This window comes from Anoplophora glabripennis, unplaced genomic scaffold (genome assembly GCF_000390285.2).
Source record: "Anoplophora glabripennis isolate ALB-LARVAE unplaced genomic scaffold, Agla_2.0 scaffold470, whole genome shotgun sequence".
NCBI classification, from domain to species: domain Eukaryota; kingdom Metazoa; phylum Arthropoda; class Insecta; order Coleoptera; family Cerambycidae; genus Anoplophora; species Anoplophora glabripennis.
In genome coordinates this window covers 247,964-271,467 of record NW_019416552.1, presented here as the reverse complement: position 1 = coordinate 271,467, position 23,504 = coordinate 247,964, and the positions used below count along the sequence as shown (strand labels likewise).

The window sequence follows — 23,504 nt, the reverse complement described above, 5'->3', positions numbered from 1 at the left end:
ATGTTGATAAAAGCATGACTAAAAAACATTTTTTACATCTACAGAAATTCATACTTAAAGGGGTCATTCAGTAAATTTTCAAAAATGTTCTTATTTTGTATACACACAGTATTGCTCATGATTAGGCGATCCTTAAAATTTCAACTCAATCCATTGAAAGCTTTTCAAGCTATATGATTTTTAAAATGCGAATATTTGTCTCGCCATGGCAATGCAATGACGTCACCGCATGGGACGGCAAGCCGGCTTGACGCTACTTCTAGATAAGTTTCTGCATCTACAGAATGTTTTGGCGTTTGTGCATATTAAATTTGGAAGCAAATTTCGTAAAAGCAGATTCTTCTAATTTGCCAGAAGTTGGTTTGTTAATTGTTATGGATTTTTTTAATAAAATCCACGACTTTATCAGTGCTGAGTTGAGAGGAGTGAAAATGCAAAGGTTACGTTTCAATAACGCGTAAAGCTTCTTTAAAGTACGTTCGTAGCGAAAGTTTTGATGTTTTTATACAATAAGAATAGTAAATAAGAATAAGAATTTTGCGTTTAATTGGACGAAACCGTTTCTGTCACAGGTTTCAAAGATTTACCTAATCAAATACAAAATTCTTATTACTATTTTTATTCCTATGGAAACTACATAAAAATCTACCTAATATCTTATAAATATATTAATAATATAATATTTATTATGTATTGTTTATATAAATACCACCTATAAGTATTTGTATAATATTCACAAAAAAATCAAAAATGGAAAACACAAGTGTATACACTATACACTTCTAGAGGATTCAAACGTATTTATTACATACCTAAATTACGCAGAGTAGTTTTGTTGCTTTCAAAATAAGTCATTTTTCAAATAAAAGATTTAAAAAAACAAATCAAAGTAGAGACTTGATTTTAGATCCGCACGACAGAATTACGGGGACATTATTATTTTCTTAGGCATCACACTAGTGCTCTCACACTGGGGAACAATACAATATTTGCAATTTTTCAATTTTTTTCTGTTCTGTGTCTTCCATACTACTAACAAAATTCAATAACGTATTCAATCGAAACTTAATAGGCAACTAAAACCCGACTACCCGACTAACTGACAACACACAAGCATGCGGCATCGGTTTCCCATGCGGTGACGTCACAACCGCCGGTTCAACGGATATTCAGCGTGCCAGTTTATGATTTTTTTTTGGATAACTTGTAGGCGATATAAAATTCTAATTTTTTGCAGAGGACCTTAAAATTGCAATATCTTTCCGTTAAGCAAATAAAAAAAAATTGCTGAATGAGCCCATTACTGTATAAAGCAATTTTTTGCTGGGAGCAGTTTTGTTAATTATACAGGGTGTTACACAATGACGGTTTAAAAATTTGTGAGATTGTAGATGATGAAATTCGGATGAAACATTTTGCAATAGGGAACCTAAATGTGAAATAAAATAGGAGGTGTTTGACTTTCTATCACTTAGGTTGCTGCCCAAGTATTATCTTCAACTGCGGGCATGAAATTTGCTGAATCCTAGCGGTTTACAAAATCAAGGAATTGAATTAATTCTTGAAGAAATTGATGAATTTACTGAAAATATTACAAGTACCATTACAAGTCCTATTTTTATTGCAAATAGGTTCAATTCTGTGAATTAATATTGGTTCCAATATTTGAGGTTATTTACTATACTATCTTTACCTTCTACTTATTGTACGACATAAATAAGGTTGAGAATGATATGGAAAGAAATTGCAGCCAGTCTTACAATTCCTTCACGAATTTATTGTTATCAATAATATATGAGTATTAAACATAACGATTAATTGAGGGTCAATTTCTTTGACTGTATAGCAAACTGCTATAACAAACTAAAATGTCCCCTTACCTAGGTCCAGAGTTTGGTCCGTCAAATTCTAATCCTGACTACACGTATTCCATGCTGGATGCATTTGTGCCATTACCGGGTGACGACAATGCCCAGTGCAAGTGCAAGAGAGGCGCCCAAGTAAGTTATTCATAAGCCATAATTCGCTTGCTGTGTCGGAGCTTAAACTACGAACAATACGTCAACTACCAGTTAATGTTTACCTTTAGGCGGTCTTAGAAGGAACAATAACAAGACGGTTTCTGAATAGATGATTTAATTTCGATACATGGTGCATTTTTTAAATACAGGATGATGACACAGGCACACAAAAAAAAATCCAAACCCAAGGTGCCCACATATTTGATGCGCTAAACACGCGTAGTCAAAAGTCATAAATCATAAAAGTTAAATTTTTTGGTGAAAACTTCCAAATATAGATCAAAACTGATTTTTTTTTCTAAATTTTGTCTAAATATATCATTTTCATAGTATTTTGAGGCGCTGAACACGTTGCCCTTGGTAAAATTTACTTATGACCTCGATATTTCTCAGAAAATCTACTATTTGGATGAAATCTGGTCAAAATACTACGAAAATGATATATTTAGACAAAATTTTGAAAAATTCACCTATATTTGGGATTTTCACTTACAAATTTGACATTTCTCCAAAATTTATCGGCAAGTTATGAATTTTGACTAAAAGATCGTTTTCAGCGCATCGAATTCCTTCTGAAATGATTGTAGATCTCTTAGGTTTGGACTTTTTTTATGTGCCTGTGTAATAGAATAAATAACATGGAATCCGTTGTCTTTTTTCACTTTAGACTCATTTAAGTCCAATATACAGGGTGTCCCAATATTCCCTGTAAAAAAATTTTCTTTTGAAGTAATTTTGAAACGCACTCTAAGATTTTATTAAATTTTGGTACAATATTGTTTCCATATAGATGTCACTTTATGACATAGTAAACGAAATAATTGGATTAACATAAAGTCTTTGCTTCAAACGATCAAAACCACTTTTGTTTGTTATTTTATAGTACGTTGTTTTGCAGTAAACTCACTTCAACATTGAGATTTCATATCTCGACGATTCATCGTACCCACAAAATCAAAAGTGGATTTTGTTCGTCAATCCTTCTCCTATTTGATCCTATAATTACATTGGAAGAATACGCAAATACGGTAGCTCCAGTACTAAATGTTGATAAGTATTTTTTCGAAGAAATTTTGAAAAAATTTTAATTGTTGCTAAAACGAATAAAATCGAACATTTTTAAATGGGGATTGATAGTTGAGACTCCAAAGGCTATGTATAAAAATTGCGAGCTCAAAGTAATCATTGGTTTTACCGTGAGAGAGAATTGAAAAATAAGTATAATTCTGTATTTTCTAAATTAACAATTGAATTGTGCGAAATCTACCCGGACGATTTCGATGAAAACATTTCTGCAATACTACCATATCATGAAGTACTCAGAACCATACTTTTTATATGGCTGCTCTAAAGTCAAGGTCCGAGATAAATTCATGAAAAAAACATCTTTTTTACGAATTTTTTTTTTCGGTCTATACTGTATTGCAGCAACAATAATGCACATAACATTTTATAACCACTTTTATTTTGAAGAGAATCTCAAAACGAAACTTTTTGACTTTGACTTTCTTTGACTATTTTCTCTAATGTCAATATTCTCCGAGTCATACATGAAAGAAGAGAGGAAAATGCGCCTTTTTTAATTTTTTTACATTTTCTTGCGCTAAACAATTATGCAGAACTTTTTCAGCGGACGCATATCGTAATTATCATTTTATATAATATTTAAAATTATTTCCAACAAAAATTAGTGTTACTATATAAAACATCCATCCCGAAACAGATACCGACTGGACTACAATTTTTGTCCTAAAATGAAAGGTTTGTTAAAAATTTTCCCTGTTGTAAATTTTTTGTGTTTGCAATAGTACTAAAAAAATAATTTTGTAATCCAAAACTATTACAAACACAAACATTTTCTAAGAGGGAAACATTTTTTACAAACCCGTCGTTTTTTAAGACAAAAAAATAGAAGCTATCGTATCGTATGATCCACAACAAAATTATAAGCAGATTAGACTAAAGGATGAAGAATTTTTAACATTTTGTTAATTTAATTATTTTGTTCGCCATGTCATAAAGAGTAATATTAGTGTACCAAAATTCAATAAAATCTTATAAAGCAAGACAAAAATGAATTTTGCAATGTTTCGTGATTCGTAAATTACATAATTTGCGCATCACGATCTAGTTGCTTTGTCTAATGACAGCAGCTCTGGAGACTGCATCCCGTTGCTGACGTCATGCGCTGTCTGAATGAAACTGAACCAAAGACTATAAACAATGCACGTCGTTACAATTATTATTTTAAAAAAGAGTTAAAGAATTACCTACTTACAGTGAAAGCTGGTATTTGCTACCACTGATAAACTTCTTTTTACTACTCACAAATAGCTCAATCTCAGTTTTATATTTTTATTTTATAACACAATCCTATATAAATCCAAAGATATTGTAAGGTTATGTTTTATTTGCTTAATTTATTGAAAATAGCGATGAACCAACACACAAATTTTTCGTTTGAATCGCTGCTGCTTGAAAGTTTTCTTGAAATCAAACTTTTTTTTAACGTATGACCGGACTATATTCCCCAAAATCGCGTGTCAGTGCCGTACTATACAGGCCACATATCTGACGTGCGGCAAATAAAATCAGTCGGAGCCTTTACCCTTCTGTTGTGATATCAGGTGACGAATTCAATTTTCACGTCAAATATTATTACCGTAGGGCGACATTGGAGCGCCAGGGCCTCGAGGACCTAAAGGTGAACAGGGAGAACGGGGTCTGAAGGGACCGAAAGGGGAGAGGGGTTCGTTCGACATGCTTCTCCTCCTGCTCGCCGACGTGAGACACGACATTGTCCAGCTGCAAAACAGAATCTACAACAATGGAGAAAGGTAAGTTGTTTTTTTTATTATTAGTTCTACTTTCACTTTATTTTAAAAGTTTTCAACTAAAACCAACAAATTCAAAGAATAAATAAATAATAAAATATGTTTTTTTTTTAATAAATTTAATGAAACGGGCAAATATTGGTTAGGTAAAAAAAAAACAATTAATATAATATGCAGTAGCTTCAAAATTTAATTTTTTCTAAAAGGGTGGTTCAGAAAGAGCTCCCATAAATTCAGGGGGTGATAGTACGACAATAAATAATAATTTTTTGTCATATGAACTATATGTCTATCTCCTCTTGTTTTCGAGATACAGAGCGACAAAATAAAATTTTTTAAATAGAATTTTCACGAAAATTTCCAAACGGTGCCAAATATTTTTGTGAAATTTGGTATTCCGGGGTTTTTAAGGAAGCCAAATACGCTGGTCTAATTATTTTTTGGATATTTCATAGAGGGCGCTAGTTACGCTACATTCCTATTACATTTTAGGTTCTATTTTTTTTTAAGTTAGGTTTTTCGGGCTCCAATCTTATAGTTCATAAGACAAAAAATTCTTATTTTTTATCGTACTATCATCCCATGAATTTACGGGAGGTCTTTCTGAAACACCCTGTATAAGTACCTAATTTTATTCTGTTAATATTAATTTATTAATTCCATTTAAAGAAGGCCACTTAAAAACTCAATCTTCAAAATGCAAAAATAGACTTAATACCTTAATAACTTAAAATAAATTAAGAGTTATTTTTCCTATTAATTTCTCGTTATTTCTTAATTTTTTATCTTAATTCATCTACAGGGTGCTTCTAAAATTGTGCCAAACTGAAATCAGGAATTAAGGAATGTAATTTAAAGAAATATTTAAAATGACATTTTATATCTCATGTTTCAGTTTAGCGTCTCTGTTTTTAAACCCTATTAAAATTATTATTAAAAATAATGATATTATTGGAAACTATACTCCGCTGTCGAAATTATAGAGAGTGACTCATATATAATATAAAAACACTATTACCATAATGCGCTCGCTACGCACATCGATAGAATCTATAATCGTCTATAGACTGAGTTATACTGAACGTTGATCTATATTCTATATCTGTCTTTTGCACTTGGTAGGGAATAGGGAAATGCTTTTTTAGTGGGTGTAAACGGACTTGATTTACCCGTCCTGAGAAACGTCATAGCATAAGCGTAGACGAGGGGTCTAATTCCATGGCTATAATAAATTTATAAATTAAAAAAACACAACTGGCACGTTTTAAAATGCTGTAGTAATTAAAATGAATCAAAGTGCCGGTTATAGCAAACCGTAAAAAAATATTAGATGTTATGTTTTATTAACTTTTTTCAATATTTTCTATATTTGTTGCCTTTTACTCAGACACGCCAATGGATTTTCGTGTCCGACACGCTTCATCCCCCTCACTAGTCCAAAAGCTAGCGATGAGTCACTCTCTATAATTTCTACCGCGAAGTTATAGAAAAAAAATTAAGGCGAATTAATACAAACCTTTTCTAAGTTCATCCTTTACTTGCATTTTCTGATGACTAATAAAGTGTTAGATGTTTTATAGAAATGAAAATTTAAAACGGCCTATATCAATTTACATTTTGTGTATGTTGTCGCCATCTCTGGGTATACTATGTAACAAGATTACAGTACAGTTTGTTCTGTGTCTTAAATCATAAATAGCTTGGACATTATTCAATAGATAGCGCCGTAATAGCACAGCTTCTTGCTAAATTTGATTTATATAAAGATATATAAGAGATATGTAAAAACATCAAAACTTTTTGATACCTATACCTATATTATTAATTTGCTTTTCAATCCAATTTCTAATAATAAATCCCCACTTTAAGTAATGTAAAAATGTACTTGCTGATTCAATTACGCTGTCCAATTGGCAATCTGCCAATGGCCTGCTATAATGAGAAAATCACTTTAGGGATTATTAATGTTATTATCTTAAATTCAGCAATAAAGAATATTTTTTATGCAGTGTAGTCTTAATGTTTTCAAGTTCCTTATGGCTGAGTGCAGTGTCGAGGAGTAGGCTTTTCTAATGTTCATATTTTTTTCAGGCCGCCAAAATTCGACTTTGAAGCCGCTTTGGAGAAAAAACGCTTCAAACAGAAACACCGATTCATGCGCCACAAGAAAGTATTAGAGGGTTTTGCCAATCTAACAGTAGAAACGAAGCAATCCCAACAAACCGTAGGTGCTACGACGCAGAGAACTGCCCACGTCACTACGATCCCCTCGGAAGACATAGAAGAATTCCGTGATATGGACTTGACGATTCCCGAAGACCAAATTGAGGATTATTATGATTCTTCGGGAGACATGTCATATGAAGACTATATGTGATACTTTTTAGTTATTTAGGTGATACTGTTATAATACAAGTTTTTTTATGTGCCTTAAGTTAATAGAACAAGCAAAATATTCAAGGGGATCACCACACCATCAAAAAATGTATATGTATTTCGGAAAACTCCCATTTTTTTTCCATTTTTTAATTCAATGTTAATCATATTTCCTACTTTATATTCTATATCTGAATTGAACTACTTTGGAAAAAATCGCAGTTCCACAAGGGGTTCTACAGGAATTCTATGTCGTCTTGGACATTGTCAAGAAGTGGAGTCAATTTTCAAAATAATTTTTTTGCACATTTGTTAATGATGAACTGTAACACCGAATAAATCTTATTTCATAAAATTATGATTGTCAGTAATTTTGCTACGACACCTTGAACCTACCAAAATAGGAAAAAATTATTTTAGTTATGTAGGCAGTTTTGGAATTAATAAATGAAAAGTATAGAAACAAGTATTAAACTTGTGTTCAGCTGTTCAGTCTTCAATATACAGAGTGGGGCATGGAAAACATGCTTACCAAGGGCTTGAAGCACATGAAAAATATAATTACTCCGCCAGTGGTATTGTGTAGATAACAAGTTCCACACTGCGTCGGTATAGTGGGTTGCCTATATAATAAACAATTACAAAATTCAAATTTAGATTTTTATAAATAACAATAACATTTGATAACCTTTGCTATTTTAAATACATTAGTTAGTGTAAATATAACTTCAGCTTTGGAAAGAACAAAAATGATGTGGCTGTTAAAATACGTAAGAAAATAACATTTTATTTTGTAAGCCACTGATTGTTTTTGAGTTTTCAGTATTTATTGGCTTTTTGGGCACAAACGGTGTTAACAAATCAAATCGCAAGAAACGAAGGTATAGAAATGAACAACAAGTGCACCTACAGTGCAAACAAGAGAATATTGAACTGCGTCGAACTGGAAAATGTGGACGAAAATATAGCCCAATTTATTACGTCTAAGACACAAATGTTATTTCTGCGCAATTCCAAAAAAATTATTTTCGGCATAAATCACCATATAAATCCCAACTATTCAAATTTAGTCAGCTACCAGATTTTGAATAGTCAATACTTCTCAGTGAATGCTGGGGCATTTTTGGGACTTCCGAATGTTCAATATATGGAAATCCATGGAAACATTTGGAAAGAAATCAATGACAACATGTTTGTGGGACTGAGAAATTTAGAAGTACTGAATCTGGCAAATAACCAAATAGAAACAGTGAACAGGTATTCCTTTAATCATTTGAGAAAACTGAAAACTTTAGATTTATCAGATAATGCCTTGGAAATAATACCTTCTCACGTTTTTGAGGCTCTTAGCGAGTTGGAGTCTTTATATATTAATAATAACCAAATAAAAATCATTCAAGAAAACTCATTTTTAAATCTTCCCTCGTTAAACTTACTGTACTTGACCAATAATTCTATGGAATATGTCGATACCAATGAATTCAATAAACTTAATAACTTGGAACACCTCAACATCAACTTCAACAAGATTAAGACTATAACCGGCCAGTTGAGTCTTCCCAAACTCAAATTTTTGCAAATTAGCAACAACGAGTTAACAGAGTTAAATAAGGAGGTTTTTGAAAAATGCCCAGAACTGCTGTCGGTGGATTTATCAAAAAATAAACTTGGACATATTACTGAGAAGCCATTTTTAGGATTACACAAATTGAGACATTTGAATTTGTACGACAACTTTATAAATATAGGGAAATTTTCTAATGTAAATAAATATGCCACAATTATTCACAATTCGTGCTTAAATTAGATTATATAACGTAGATCTCCTTAATGTTTTTATGTATATACATATTTTATGAATTAATAAAATTGTGAAATATTAAGCCAAAAAGAAGAAGTAAATTATTTAATTTTTTAGTTATTTAGGAATTAAGTATACATTTACACTGTATAGGTGGATTTTTAAATACTTAAATAGGTACTTATTATTTAATATAAATCCGTCGTTATGAATAACCATCAAAATATAATATTTCAAGTAAATAAACCTTACAACTACTAACTATGACGATCTTGGTAACTTCTGGTTAATTTATTGCTGTTGTGGAAACTGGCCTAAATCACCTATCATACTGTTGGTAATTTTATGTGTTTCGTGGTTGGTTACCTGACAAGGGAAATAACTAGATTTGCCAAACAAACAAAGTAAATAAAGGATTATTTATCACAAGATTTGTATAAACAGTACGTTATTTATTAAATTATAGATTACTATATACCCTAGGCTAGATTTATTTACTTACCTTATTCAAGGAATTATTTTCAATCAGTCTCATTGAACTTAACCTCATTTCTACTTGTCTTATTTACGCAGCATGCATTTAACATATTCATTGATTTTTAGGCGATAATATAAAATATCTAGATGAGGACACATTGAAACTGACGATGGATTCAGCTACAACTCATGCAGTGGTTTTAGATGTCCTTCAAAGGGCGTCTAGCCAAAATCCAGATGAATTTAAACCAGCAGAAGGAAAGCTAAGGGAATGGGAAACACAACCCGGCTTTTACACGGTTTTATTCGTGAGTACATTCCGAGTAGCTTAAATAAGATCATTAAATTTTCTTTTTTCTAGAATATTATTTCCAATCATTCAATGGACGTAAACGTAAGGTGGATGGCAGTTCTTTACATGAAAAATGGAATCGACAAGTACTGGAGGAAAAATGCGCCAAAGTAAGTGTTGGTATTTATTTTGTTTCTGTTACTAATTTTTGTGTTTGTCTAGCGCTATATCAGAAGAAGAAAAGTTGAACATTCGCCACGGGCTACTATGTAATTTCAGTGAGCCCATCAGTCAAATCGCTGTACAACGAGCTGTGCTCGTCTCAAAAGTTGCTCGATTTGACTGGCCTAGAGAGTGGCCCAATTTATTCCCTACTTTATTACAGGCAGTAGAAAGCCCTGACGGTTTAGTTCAGCATAGAGCGCTGTTAACACTGCATCACGTTGTCAAAGCCATTGCTTCAAAGAGACTGGCAGGTAGATGACTATTTTATATATTTAAGGTTTTTGTTGTTACTCTGATTTAACTTTTCAGGTGATAGAAGACTGTTCCAAGAGTTTACCTCAAACATATACACGTTTATTTTGAATCTGTGGAATAACTTCACGGAAGCATTTGTCAGAAATATTATGCAAAATGGCAGCGTTGAAGTCATAACAGGGAACTTGGAAAAAGCTCTGTTGACTTTACGGATTTTGAGGAAATTGACGGTGTTTGGGTTTTACAAACCGGAAGAGAACCAGGACTGCATGTCGTTCATGAAGGTTATTTTTGAGAAAGCCAAGACCGTCTTACAGTGCCGTAAGTACAATTTTTTTTCATTTTTACACCAGAACTCCCCAATAGCAGTCATGAAAGCTCATAAATAAAATAGACCATCATTTTTACAAGTACTTGATTCAGTAAAATAATTTTGTGTATTTTTTTCATGGAAATTTTAATTTCCCGGTTATTTCACTTTGTGTTCTGATAATATGTTCAACCTAAGTTTTCTATTGTGGCAAGCACCTATTTTTGTATCTGCTTATTATGCACAAAAGAGAGATGACCAGTACTGCATAGTTTCATTTCTCGATTTGTCAGTTACCAGCTTTGGTGTTTCCTTTCATGTCATATGTGTGTAAGTGAAATAAACATAGAACAAAAAGGGTACGGAGGTAGTAGTAGACCATCCTTGCCCAAGAAAACAGAATTGTTTAACATAGACTCTAATGTACCTAAATAAAAAGGTACCTGCCATATTGGATATACAGTTGTGGGACTCTGGTATAACATATACTCTCATTCTTCATTTAGGTAAGCAGATCAAAGGGAAAGACACCTACCTCCTGGAACTATGCGAGAAGTTTATTATCCACCTAACGAAAGTTCTTCTCTCTGTTTTGGACACGCACCCCTTCTCTTTCATAGACTTTATCCAGCCTAGTCTAGAGTTTACGGTGTTTTACCTGTTCACAGACGAAGGCATAAACTTTCTGTTTGAACGGTTCATCATACAGTGCTTCAATCTCATCAAAAATATTCTCTTGTGCGTTGAGTATCGAGCAGCCAAGATACCGGAGATGACCAAACACCCCGACACTTTAAAGGCACACCAGATCAAACAAGCGTTTTTCCAACCGCAAACCGTGTCGGATATGTGTCGGAAGTTGGTCGTGCATTATTTTATTTTAACGCAGGACGAGTTGGATATGTGGGATAGCGATCCGGAGGCGTTCTCTAATGACGAGTGTGGCGATAGTTGGAAGTACAGCTTAAGGGTAAGTTTTTAATACTTTTGCAGGGAATTTTGATTTATTATTTTATTTCAGCCTAGCATGGACACAGTATTCGTAACTATCTTCCACGAATACAGGGAGATACTCATACCTGTAATATTAGAGTTAGTCGCAGACACCAATGTTCTTGTTCCTCCAGAGGACATGCAAGGGATTTTACGAAAAGATGCCGTTTACAATGCCGTCGGGCTGTGCGCGTTCGACTTATATGATGAGGTATTGCAAAACACTTTGTTGCGTGTAAAAACTCGGTGTTACATCACAAATTATGCGTTTTAGGTTGACTTTGACCAGTGGTTCACGAACACACTGCTTCAGGAGCTCAAAATAAAACACAACAACTACAGGGTGATTAGGAGGCGAGTGACTGCGCTGATAGGCCGGTGGACCGGTATAAAATTGTCCAGCGAGCTGCGCCCCGCCTTGTACGAGTGTATAATAAATCTACTGGGACCTGACGAAGACATGGCCGTAAGACTGACCGCTGCATCGACGCTGCGCTATGCCATAGACGATTTCGAATTTAATTGTGACCAGTTTAAGGATTATATGTTTTCGGCTTTCAACTTACTGTTCGCCCTTTTGAGGGAAGCCGTTGAGTGCGAGACAAAGGTAAGCAGCGATATATGTTCAAGATATTAATTAAACAATGAGACAGTATTTATTTTTTACCAAGAAAGGAAATTCTTTAAAGATTTCAATTCCAAAGGCAACAAGTTATAAGAATTATCGCGATTATCCCACTTCTGATTCATTGGTGATTATCCCACTTCTGATCTGCTTCTTGCGATACTTTTTAGATGCAAGTGCTGAACGTTATGACCCTGCTCCTGGAACGTATGGGAAATACGATCCAGCCCCATTCCGAGTCCCTTATCCAGTACCTGCCCCACCTGTGGCAGGAATCGGAAGACCACAACATGCTACGTTGTGCCATAGTGGCCACGTTGGTTCAGTTAGTGAAAGCATTGGGAGGTGTTAAACCAGAATTAAACCCCTTTCTTCTGCCCATAATTCAACTGGGTACCGACATAAGGCAGAACGCGATTGTGTATTTACTGGAAGATTCTCTGGATTTGTGGTTGGCTGTGTTGGAATATTCCACGACCATGACTAATGAGCTGATGCAGTTGTTTAATAACATGCCGCCATTGCTGGGTGAGTAGATATTGGGCGACTTTTATTACAGCGGTTTTTTTTTTTGGATCTTTGTAGAATATTCAACTGAAAACTTCCGAGCCTGTCTGCTGATATCCCTGGTCCACGTACTTTTGGCGCCCGAGCTGGTCATGCGGACGCAAGGGGCGCAAATCATTCAAGTCTGTGATGGCCTGATGGCAGATTTAAAGAACGAGGGTATCGTTATGCTGATGAAGCTGGTGGAGACGTTTATTAGGGCCGTGCCCGTGTTGGGGACTGAAACCGCCATGCCGATTCTGCCCAGGATATTTCAGTGAGTAGAACTATTTTTACAGTGTTTACTTTTTTTGCAGAATTAGCTCCCAATATGTATTACATTTAAAATTTAAATTTATATTCTTAAAAAATTTCCTGAGTACTTAAGATAATTCATATGTTACACTTCTTAAAATCAATTCAAGTACTAACATTTTAAGTACAACAATAGATTTTATTTATATAAAACTAACATTTGTTTCTTTAAATTTAATACCTGTTTGCTTCGGCTGTATTTCTTTTTGTTAAAATGGCGGAGAGTAGTTTTCTCAGTGTAGTTTTATTTTAAATGTAAAATAAACAGAATTATTTGTGTATTTTGACAAAAGGGTATCAGCGTTTTTGCTGTTTGGGAATTTTATCAATCTATGACAGCTTGAAAGAAACACACCTTTTAATTTTAACTAGATTTATTCACAATGAAAATCTTAAAACTTTTACAAACAAAAATCGTGTCAATTTTTCTACCCACTACTAAATGACTGGAAATATAATAATAAAAAAATAAAAAAAAAAGAAATGTATGATTTATGAACGGCGCTAAAAGGAGAACATTCTACAATAATAAACAGATTAAAAAACTACGGTTTTAAATGGTGTTGAAAAGAAAACAAATTTTATGTCGGTCCCCATTGGTTCTGTAACAAAAATAAAACAACTGTTTATGGCTTAATTTACACCCAGGTTTGTGGTTTAATTAATGGTAATGCGGTCCAGATGAGGTGTTTATCAAGTTTGAGATCTTGATCTAAATAATTTTCTTGGCACATGACTTGGTAAACTCGTAATTTCTTGGCATGCAGGCATAAATAATTATTTTCCTTTTGGACAGTGATGCTCAAAGTGTTTGAAAAATATAATATCTACGTAAATATTCCTAATTTTGAAAATTAAAATTTTTTAGCCTATATGTTCCAGTACATTTATTTATCGATATACTGACATTTTATGTTTTTTTCCGAAAACTTCTTTATTTTCTGTTCAAAATCCTTGCTTCTCCTGTAAAATTATGTTATTGTGGGTTACTGGCGTTTGCATTTTAAACGACCATATATTTTGGTTGCCGCTCCCGTTGATAAGTGGTTGTGTTTTTAGGAAAATATATCAGGGCGAAGACTATCAGATGGTAATGTCGATGTACTTGTGCATCTTGTCTAGGGTTTTACTGTCATCTCACGATATATTCACGAGGGTGTTGAGTAACATTGCGCAGAGCCACAACGAGACTGATGAGTCCACCCTCGGGCAGATCATGGACGTCTGGCTGGATAAAATGAGGAACGTTTCGCAGCTTGATCAGAGGAAACTATTAGGTGAATACTTTTTTTGAACAAACGTCGATTTTGATCAACCTTTTTTTTAGGATTGGCTTTATCGAATCTGCTCACGACGCAAAGTCGGCCGATCTTGGAACGATTCGGTTTAATCATGCTGAATATTTTGGAATCCTTAAACGACATCACCAAGACGGAGGAGAATGGTGCCATGATAGATTCCCTCGTGCTAACTGAAGGGCAGAGTCCCAGCCACTTCGATGAGGACGGGGACGGGTACTACGAAACGGACCATGATCAGAGGAAGAAGCAGCTTATACTTTCCGACCCCGTGCATACCATCGTACTGAAGGATTATCTCCAGTCACAGGTGAGTTGTTTGGGTTGTAACTTTGAATGGGGGTCAGTTTTTTATGGGTAATAGTATGTGTTGAGTTGTAATCTGTTTTTTAAACTACACTTAAATTCGTCTACGCCGTCACTGGACAGCACCTGAACTCGGGTGTATGTGCACGCTTGTCAGTGTTGCTTGTCATTACATTTTTAAACGAGCTGTGTATGGTAGCGGAAAGTGAAATTATAATGGGAAATAATTTTTGTGACGTGTTGTTTTAAAGTCACCATATTTATTTTTTACGAAACTTCAAACATCAAAAACCTTTTCAAGTGTTCTTAAGAAAATTATATTTTATTGCTGATTCATTAAATATTAACTAATAAATGTCTTACTAATTGTAAAACAAATTTGTGTTTTAATTAAGATAATTTATTTTTCCTGTCTTTTAAAATGTCCGAAATAAAAATAAACAAAAATATTTACTAAAACAATAAAATTGAAATAATTTTTAAAATCATTTCAAGTTTTTAAAAAGGTGTTGCTAATTCGTTTTTGAAACACTGTGTTTAGTTTGTGAAGCAATGACATGGGTTAGTGGCCCAGGAAATGAAAAAAAAAATTTGTTTCAGATTGACACTTGGTTTAACTGTTAGTTTAGGCAAAAATAAATAATATTTTGCAAAAAGTATCGGTTTAAAACAATAAGATCATTGTTTATACAATGATTTGAGTTTGAATGATTTTTAGGTGTATTAAAAAGCGCTCTCAACAGGAGTTTTTGCTTTTGTTTATACTTATAAGTTTTCAAAAAACGCTTCATTTGAGACTTGCTAAATTAAAATCCATTAACAATTTGTTTAAATGCAGAAAATTTGCGAAATTTGAATTTGCTATAAATAGAAGAATAACGCATAAATTGTCTCTAAGCTGCAGTAAAAGTTGTATTTTGTTATGCTTAAGAAACCTTGAAAATTTGGTAAAAAAATATTCATTTGTTTACGAGTTTTTACATTTGCTTATTAGAAATAACATTTTTTCAATTGCAAAAACGCAGTTGTTAGCATTATAATAAAGGGCCTTATGAGGGCTCATTTGTTTCGTCTTGACTTGTATTTTCAAGATATGTAATTGGAAATTGTAATTTCATAGGCTAACCTCCTCAAAACGGCGTATAAACAAATTACATAGAAATAGCATTTTTTCAATTGCAAGAACGCGGTTGTTAGCGTTATAATAAAGGGCCTTATGAGGGCTCATTTGTTTCGTCTTGACTTGTATTTTCAAGATATGCAATTGGAAATTGTAATTTCATAGGCTAACCTCCTCAAAACGGCGTATAAACAAATAGTGTAATTTGTTTATAAGGTTTTTCGTTAATAACTGCGAAGAATGAATATTTTTTAAAGCCGCTTTGATATTCATAATCCTGGTATTTTTTCACGAATTTAAAAAAAAAAATTGTTCTAGGACCATTTTTAGGCGACACAGCGTTTTTTTTTTAAATTCATAACTTGTTTATTTATAAATTTCGGGACTAAATCAATCAACCCTTAAACTCCATAATAACGGTTAAAGATATCGAAAAAATGCATTTTATAGTAATTTTTAACCCTTTAAAAAACGTCGAATACATTTTCATACCCGGAATGTGGTTGGGGAAATAAGACAGAAACGTTCCGAGACTTCAAATCTTAACTGCCCGAAAATTTTGCAATATCTCCGGTAATTGTGGACCAATTTTAACGTTTTTTTAATCTGGGGCAGCGCATGAAAATAATAACAAATGCACGGTCCATTTTGCAATCATTAATTATTAATTTGTTATAAACTACTAATTTTGTAAAAAAAAATTTTTTTCACATTTTTTTGAGAAATAATTTTTCACAATGGTACCAATAAACAATTTTCTTAAAAAACAATATTTTGTGGTAAGAAAAAATCAGGAAATGACATATTTTTCATGTATAAAGAAAGTTTATTTTAATGACAATTGAGTGTTTTAATTTACTTACCTGTTTTAAAATATAATATGTAATTTAATGTTAAAAAATAATATTATGCATATTACATACAAAAACTCGATTCTCATTAAAATAAACTTTATACATAAAATATGTCATTTCCTGAATTTTTTTACACAAAAATATTGTTTTTTAAGAAAATTGTTTATTGGTACCATTGTGAAAAATTATATCTCGAAAAAATGCGAAAAAAATTTTTTTTTACAAAATTAGTAGTTTATAACAAATTAATAATTAATTATTGCAAAATGGACTGTGCAGTTGTTATTATGTTCATGCGCTACCCCAGATTAAACAAAAAAACATTAAAATTGGTCCACAATTACCTAAGATATTGCAAAATTTTCGGGCAGTTAAGATTTGAAGTCTCGGAACGTTTCAGTCTTATTTCCCCAACCACATTCCGGGTATGAAAATGTATTCGACGTTTTTTAAAGGGTTAAAAACTACTATAAAATGCATTTTTTCGATATCTTTAACCGTTATTATGGAGTTTAAGGGTTGATTGATTTATTCCCGAAATTTATAAATAAACAAGTTATGAATTTAAAAAAAAACGCTGTGTCGGCTAAAAATGGTCCTAGAACAATTTTTTTTTTAAATTCGTGAAAAATTACCAGGTTACGAATATCAAAGCGGCTTTAAAAAATATTCATTCTTTGCAGTTATTAACGAAAAACCTTATAAACAAATTACACTATTTGTTTATACGCCATTTTGAGAAGGTTAGCCTATGAAATTACAATTTCCAATTGCATATCTTGAATATATCATAAGGCCCTTTATTATAACGTTAACAACCGCGTTTTTGCAATTGAAGAAGTACTATTTCTAATAAACTAATGCAAAAACTCGTAAACAAATAAATATTTTTTTACCAAATTTTCAGGGTTTCTTAAGCGTAACAAAATACTGCAGTTTAGAGATGATTTATGCTTTTTTCTTCTATTTATAGCAAATTCAAATTTCGCTGGTTTTTTGCAATTATAGAAACAAATTGTTAATGGATTTTAATTTAGCAAGTCTCCAATGAAGCGTTTTTTGAAAACAAAAGCAAAAACTCCTGTTGGAGAGCACTTTTTAATACAGCTAAAACACTCAATTTTTGGTAATTTTATTGTTTAAACAATGATCTTGTTGTTTTAAACCGATACTTTTTAGGAAATATTATTTGTTTTTGCCTAAACTAACGATTAAACCAAGTTTCAATCTGAAACGAACTACCTTTTGATTTACATATATTACAAATTTCATTTACTGGGCTATAATATCAACCCACCTGATGTGATATGACAATGCGCCAGGCAGGCAAAAACAAACCCCCTTCAAAGTTATACCCTGTATATGTTTGTTTTTGTGTTATAATAACAATTATGCTTCTAGATGTTCGAACTGAGAAACCAGGTGGGTCTGCAGCAGTACCAGCAGCTGCTGCAGGCGGTAGACGCGGACACAATATCGCAAATTAAGGATTATATCACATTGTAATTAGGGAGTAACGAGAATCACATATGTATATTATAATCATCATATTTCTACGATTATTTGGTCGAATGTACTGTGTTAAATACTTCATCGTGAGTTCTGTCCCACTTCTGATCCGGTGGTTTTGTAAAATGATTGGTTTTCTCCTCATTAAATTTGAGATGGAACAGTGTTTTTAAGTAATTTTATTCTTTTAGTTGTTGAGTTTCGAACCTATAAATCAGAAGCGGGATGTGCTTTGACGATTAACAATACATAACAATAACAATATTAGCTTATTTTTTTAAGCGAGGCATGCTCTATCCTTTTTGAGACAAATTTCTGTTGATATTCAGCACTGGTGTGTTTTTAATCGTGGGAGAATTATGTAACTGTGTGTGAGGTTAAGTGCTTCTGAATATTAGCAAAGGGTTCGTCTCTGTAGCGTTTATTTAGGGTTTTATTAGAAATTATTTATATTTTTGTAATGCTACTAAAATAACTAATATTAAACTATCTAGTTTTAGAGTGTACTGTAATATATTGTTAATTGAACAGTTCTTGTGAGGAGCGAGGAAATACTGTGTATTTTTTATATAAGTTTGATTTGTAGGGAGAAATTGTATGTACCATCTTTTTAAATTTACTTTCCTGAGGTTACTGCAGGTTATTACAATCCATATATTTATTGCGTTATATATTTAAAGGCTGTTACGAAAACCAGTGTTTTATTCCAACGTTTTTTCTAGATCTTACCAAAAGTTCGGTTGTGAACAATATTTGATCAAAAATACTGAAATATAAGATAGTTCCCATTTCCTATTTCTTAAAAATAGACATTTTAAATATTTTTGATGAATTAATTGTTAATTTAAATAATATAGTTTATGTTACGAATATGCCAATAGTATGTCAAGAAATCAAACTGTTTATTTGAAAATGGAAGAAAGTTATTCAAAATTTGAAATATTAATAATAAATACTGATTTAGGATTTCAATTTTCTCGACTTTTTCTTAGTTTAATACTCAGAGTAATAAGTTTATTACTATTTCCTATAAGGTTTTAATATAACTTATTTCAAATAGTAATAATATTAATGATAGTATGCAGCGCCATCTATGCATAAACAGCTCAATTAGCTGGCTAGTTCATGAGTGACCATTGCAGGGGGCTATCTGCTAAATAATTCTCACGTAGTTCAGTGCAGTTTCTGTCCGATAGATGGCAGAGCCTGAAAATTCGGATCGGGATTCTTATAGTGCACCCGATTTTGTTCAGATTTTCCTGAGCCCTAAAAGTATTTGAGAAAAATTGAGCCATATGGTAGGAATATGCCAGTAGTATGTCACGAAATGAAACTGTTTATTTGAATATGGAAAATTAGTATACAGCGCCATCTATACATAAAGAGCTGAATTAACTGACCAATAAATGAGTAGCGGATACAGTTGACTACCCGCTAAAGAATTCTCCCTCAGTTCAGCGCAGCTTCTCGGCGATAGATGTCAGGGCATCAATCGACATAATGTGAGCGTGATTCTTATAGTGAACCCGATTTTTTTCAGATTTACCTGAGCCCTAAAACTATTTGAGAAAAATTGAGCCATATGGTAGGAATATGCCAGTAGTAAATCACGAAATAAAACTATTTATTTGAATATGGAAGATTAGCATGCAGTGCCATCTATACATAAAGAGCTGAATTAACTTACCAGTAAATGAGTAGCGGATACAGTTGACTACCCGCTAAAGAATTCTCCCTCAGTTCAGTGCAGCTTCTCGGCGATAGATGTCAGGGCATCAATCGACATAATGTGAGCGTGACACTTCACTGATTGGAAAAATATATTTCTATTAGCACGAAATTTGTCACAAAATTAAAGTCCACCCGAATTTATTAAAATCTTTCGGAGCCCTAAAACTTTTTGAGAAAACCGTTGGTCCATGAAAATGTCAAAAAATTAAAGTGCCCTCTAGGTGAAGTTCTACGCAATTGAGGGCACTAAAAATGCTGAGATGGTCGGTTTTTGTGCGTGATTTCATTAAGGAAAGAAAATAAATCGAAAATCTCGAAAACTGGATTAGCAAGAAAAGAACTGACTACAGTTTATACTCTTATAGTGCACCCGTTTTTTTCTGAGCTCCAGAACTATTTGAGAAAAATCGAGGGATATGTTACCAATAGGTAATATGTTACGAAATCAAACTATTTATTTTTTATTTGAAAATGGAGGAAATATACTGAAAATTTGAAATTTAATTTTAACAATAAAAACTGATATAGGATTTCAATTTTCTTACTGTTTTTCTTAGTTTAAACATAATATATTATATAATATTATATTTCAAATATTAATGGTAGCATGCTGCGCCATCTATGTATAAAGTTCTCAATTATCTGACCAGCAAATGAGTAGCCATTACAGCTGGCTTCCTGCTAAAGAATTCTCCCGTAGTTCAGTGCAGTTTCTGAGCGACAGATGGCGGAGTCTGAAAATTCGGAATCGGAATCATTTAACTCAGTTTTGTCAATCGACATATGTGTTGATTGATTGATGATTGACTGATTGAAAAACTGATTGGAAAGTAGTATTTCTAATAGCACGAAATTTGTCAAAAAATTAAAGTGCCCTTCTCAAGGCACGCAACTGGATCGCTGAACGCTGAACACGCTAGGATAGTCAGTTTTTGTGCAAGTGCTTCCCTAATGAAATGAATCGAAAATCTCAACTGGAAGAGCTAGAGGCTAGAGGGGAACTGACTGCTGTTTTGGATTCATTAAGGCCGTTATAATTCGTTGTAATTTTTTCATATTTTTTGGAGTCCTAAAACTATTTCAGAAAAAAAAGTGTATAGTGTACTTGTAACAGCTAGATGAGCGAAACTGACTGCAGGTTTGGATTATTCCGAGCTCTAAAATTTTTTGAGATAAATCAAGGAATATGTCATAAATATGCCAATCCAGTAGTACCTATTTCAAGTTGCACTTACCATTAACAAAAGTATATTTCATTTACAGTTAAAATCATTAAGAAAAGAGAGTAGACACAACACAATGTGAAATGGGATTTAATAGTGTTTATATCAAAATCTCTTAGATCATGATAGTCCCTAGCACATGTTCCGATAGGTTTATATTTCTATTTCGTAAATTAATAAATCAATGAGTAAAAACTTCTATAGATCGATGTTTACAAATGCACATGCTTTTTTCTTTTATTACTTTTGAGATGGGAATTATTAGAGAAATTTGTCAGTAGCTTTTTTTAGTTTGCAATGACTAACTTTCATTTTTATGTACTCTTTTTATTTCATTGAATCACCGATCTGGAATTTTAGTTTACTTTAAAACTAGGAAATACAAAACAAATAAAACAAGTAATAAATCTGATACTACTGTTAGTTTATTTGCACAGCTTTATTTCGTTAGATATATTTACATAATGTTATTTTTATTTAAGTTAACAGTTATTACATATACATACTCGACAAAAAAAATACAATAAAATTCACAGGTTCAGTAAAATTATATAAATCAATAATAATAATAAAAAACAATTCGAGGTACAATCGTAAAAAAATATTTTATTGAAATGTAAAAAAATACTTATAAAAATAAATACTTTTAAATAATAAAAAAATTACACATTTAAGTAGATTGAATAAATAGGTGTATGTATAAAATGAGTATTTACAAAATTTAATTCTACCTCAATTTTTATTCCGTACTAGGGTACGGATACGTGTTCCACATTTCAATAAAATTCGACTTCATTTTTAAGCTTATATCTACAAATGAATCAGTACTTTTGAAGGTAACCATACAAGTATTAATACTAAGATTCAGTTATACGCTGCGCAAGTTATGAGTATTTTGTGTATGCATCTTAGCCGAGTTCTTGCATATATTTTTTTCAGAGATTTGGCACAGTAATTCCACATCGAAGGCATTCCCAAACACGCAACATTACATAATGTCCCAAAACCACCGCACAACATAATGTACCTACGTATATACATATTTTATTTGAAAATACATCAACTGTATTGCAAATATTCCTATTTTGAAATGGTTTTCAGAAATTTTATTTTTTCTTCGAATTTCACCCTTATAATATCTACAGTGTGTCCCAGGATTATATCCTAAAGAAAATGGATTTTTTTTTAATTTCTGAGTCATTATAAATATTCCTACTTTCCCATTTTCTCACTTTTATACACAAGGTGATTATGAATTATTACTAAGACGAACAGTTGCAAATATGAAATTTCGTTTTTTTTTTTTGTAAAAGGACTGCCATTTAATATGAGTCGGATGGCCCGAACACACTTATGACTCCCGTAATTAAACCAGAAACTGATTAACAAAGGATGATTAATTTAAATCGACTGAATTCAGGTCTGCATGTTCCAGTAGGTCATAAAATTTTACAGTTACCGTTATAATACCACGAAAGATTTAATAAAATCACTCTAAATAAAAATAAAATACATAATCCAGTAACGGAACAGAAAAAAGTCAATAAAATCTTATCATCTCTTAGAAGTGTCGATCTGAATTCAATGAATTTTTATTATCATTGTTTGTTAAGTAATTTCTGATATAATTACGAGAATCATAAATATATCTGAGCCAAGTGATATGAAGGTAATTGTTTGTTTTCCAAACAATTGAAATTACTACAAATATTTCTTAGCAGGGTGTGTATCAAATTTTCACAAAAAATCCAATGTTTCCAGGATTTGAAAAATTTTCCAGGCACAAATGGAATAAGCCTACCATTTTTCAAACATTGCCATTTTTTTTCTGTATTTTCCAAAAATATTTAAACATATGAGTATTTCCAAAAATATACATTTGCTGCCAAATAGTTATCACTTTGGTTTTCACTTGTTGAGAAACATTTTTAGATAAAATAAAAAAATTGTAATAATTTTAGCTTGTCTGAGTACCAAGTTAGGGTAGTCTTGATATGTTGGAGTTTCGGAGAATATTTTAATCAGTATAAGTATATTTATTTTTTTTTTTCATGGCAAAATATTAAAATAAACAGAACAAATAACTGAAACAAACCCATAAGCGACTTTAGACAATTAGAAATATTTTAATTGTGCAATTTCAGGCGCCCAGCATATGATAAAAACGGAATTAATAAAGTTGACAATAAAGGCTCTAGATTGAAAAAGTACTTGAAAATTTTCATATAAAATGGAACATAGACTCCAATTTTGATATAAAAGGCTGTTAAATATGGAAAAATGGAAATAATAGTAAATATGCGGCGGAATATTCAGAAATGTCAAACTAAGTGTCATTTGTCAAATCGCCATTTTCAGGTAAAACGCGGTAGTTGGAGTTTATCAAAATATGT

The 23,504-nt window shown here is 32.3% G+C and overlaps 3 protein-coding genes across 6 annotated transcripts in view; all 3 read left to right on the top strand.

Annotated features, from left to right (window-relative positions):
• The window catches only part of LOC108911393 (collagen and calcium-binding EGF domain-containing protein 1-like), a 52,227-nt gene extending 44,638 nt beyond the window's left edge, over nt 1-7,589 (top strand). For all 4 annotated transcript variants that reach the window (XM_018716325.1, XM_018716327.1, XM_018716324.1 and 1 more), the window contains exons 7-9: nt 1,885-2,000; nt 4,689-4,858; nt 6,947-7,589. In XM_018716325.1, the coding sequence (XP_018571841.1) occupies nt 1,885-2,000; nt 4,689-4,858; nt 6,947-7,232 (572 nt within the window). In that variant the 3' untranslated portion in view covers nt 7,233-7,589. The remainder of the gene's footprint in view (nt 1-1,884; nt 2,001-4,688; nt 4,859-6,946) is intronic.
• A 369-nt stretch (nt 7,590-7,958) lies between these two features.
• Nucleotides 7,959-9,116, top strand: LOC108911395 (SLIT and NTRK-like protein 6). The gene is made up of 2 exons (XM_018716328.1): nt 7,959-8,001; nt 8,055-9,116. The coding sequence occupies exons 1-2, from the start codon at nt 7,981-7,983 to the stop codon at nt 9,036-9,038; spliced, it is 1,005 nt and encodes a 334-aa protein (XP_018571844.1). The 5' UTR covers nt 7,959-7,980; the 3' UTR covers nt 9,039-9,116.
• Nucleotides 9,117-9,399: 283 nt separating this feature from the next.
• On the top strand, nt 9,400-18,976 carry LOC108911397 (importin-11). The gene is made up of 13 exons (XM_018716330.1): nt 9,400-9,475; nt 9,636-9,817; nt 9,871-9,971; nt 10,024-10,277; nt 10,336-10,602; nt 11,098-11,561; nt 11,613-11,795; nt 11,859-12,191; nt 12,380-12,737; nt 12,795-13,032; nt 14,130-14,347; nt 14,398-14,678; nt 18,050-18,976. Exons 2-13 carry the CDS (start codon nt 9,680-9,682, stop codon nt 18,152-18,154), a joined length of 2,940 nt encoding a protein of 979 aa, XP_018571846.1. The 5' UTR covers nt 9,400-9,475; nt 9,636-9,679; the 3' UTR covers nt 18,155-18,976.
• Nucleotides 18,977-23,504: the final 4,528 nt, after the last annotated feature.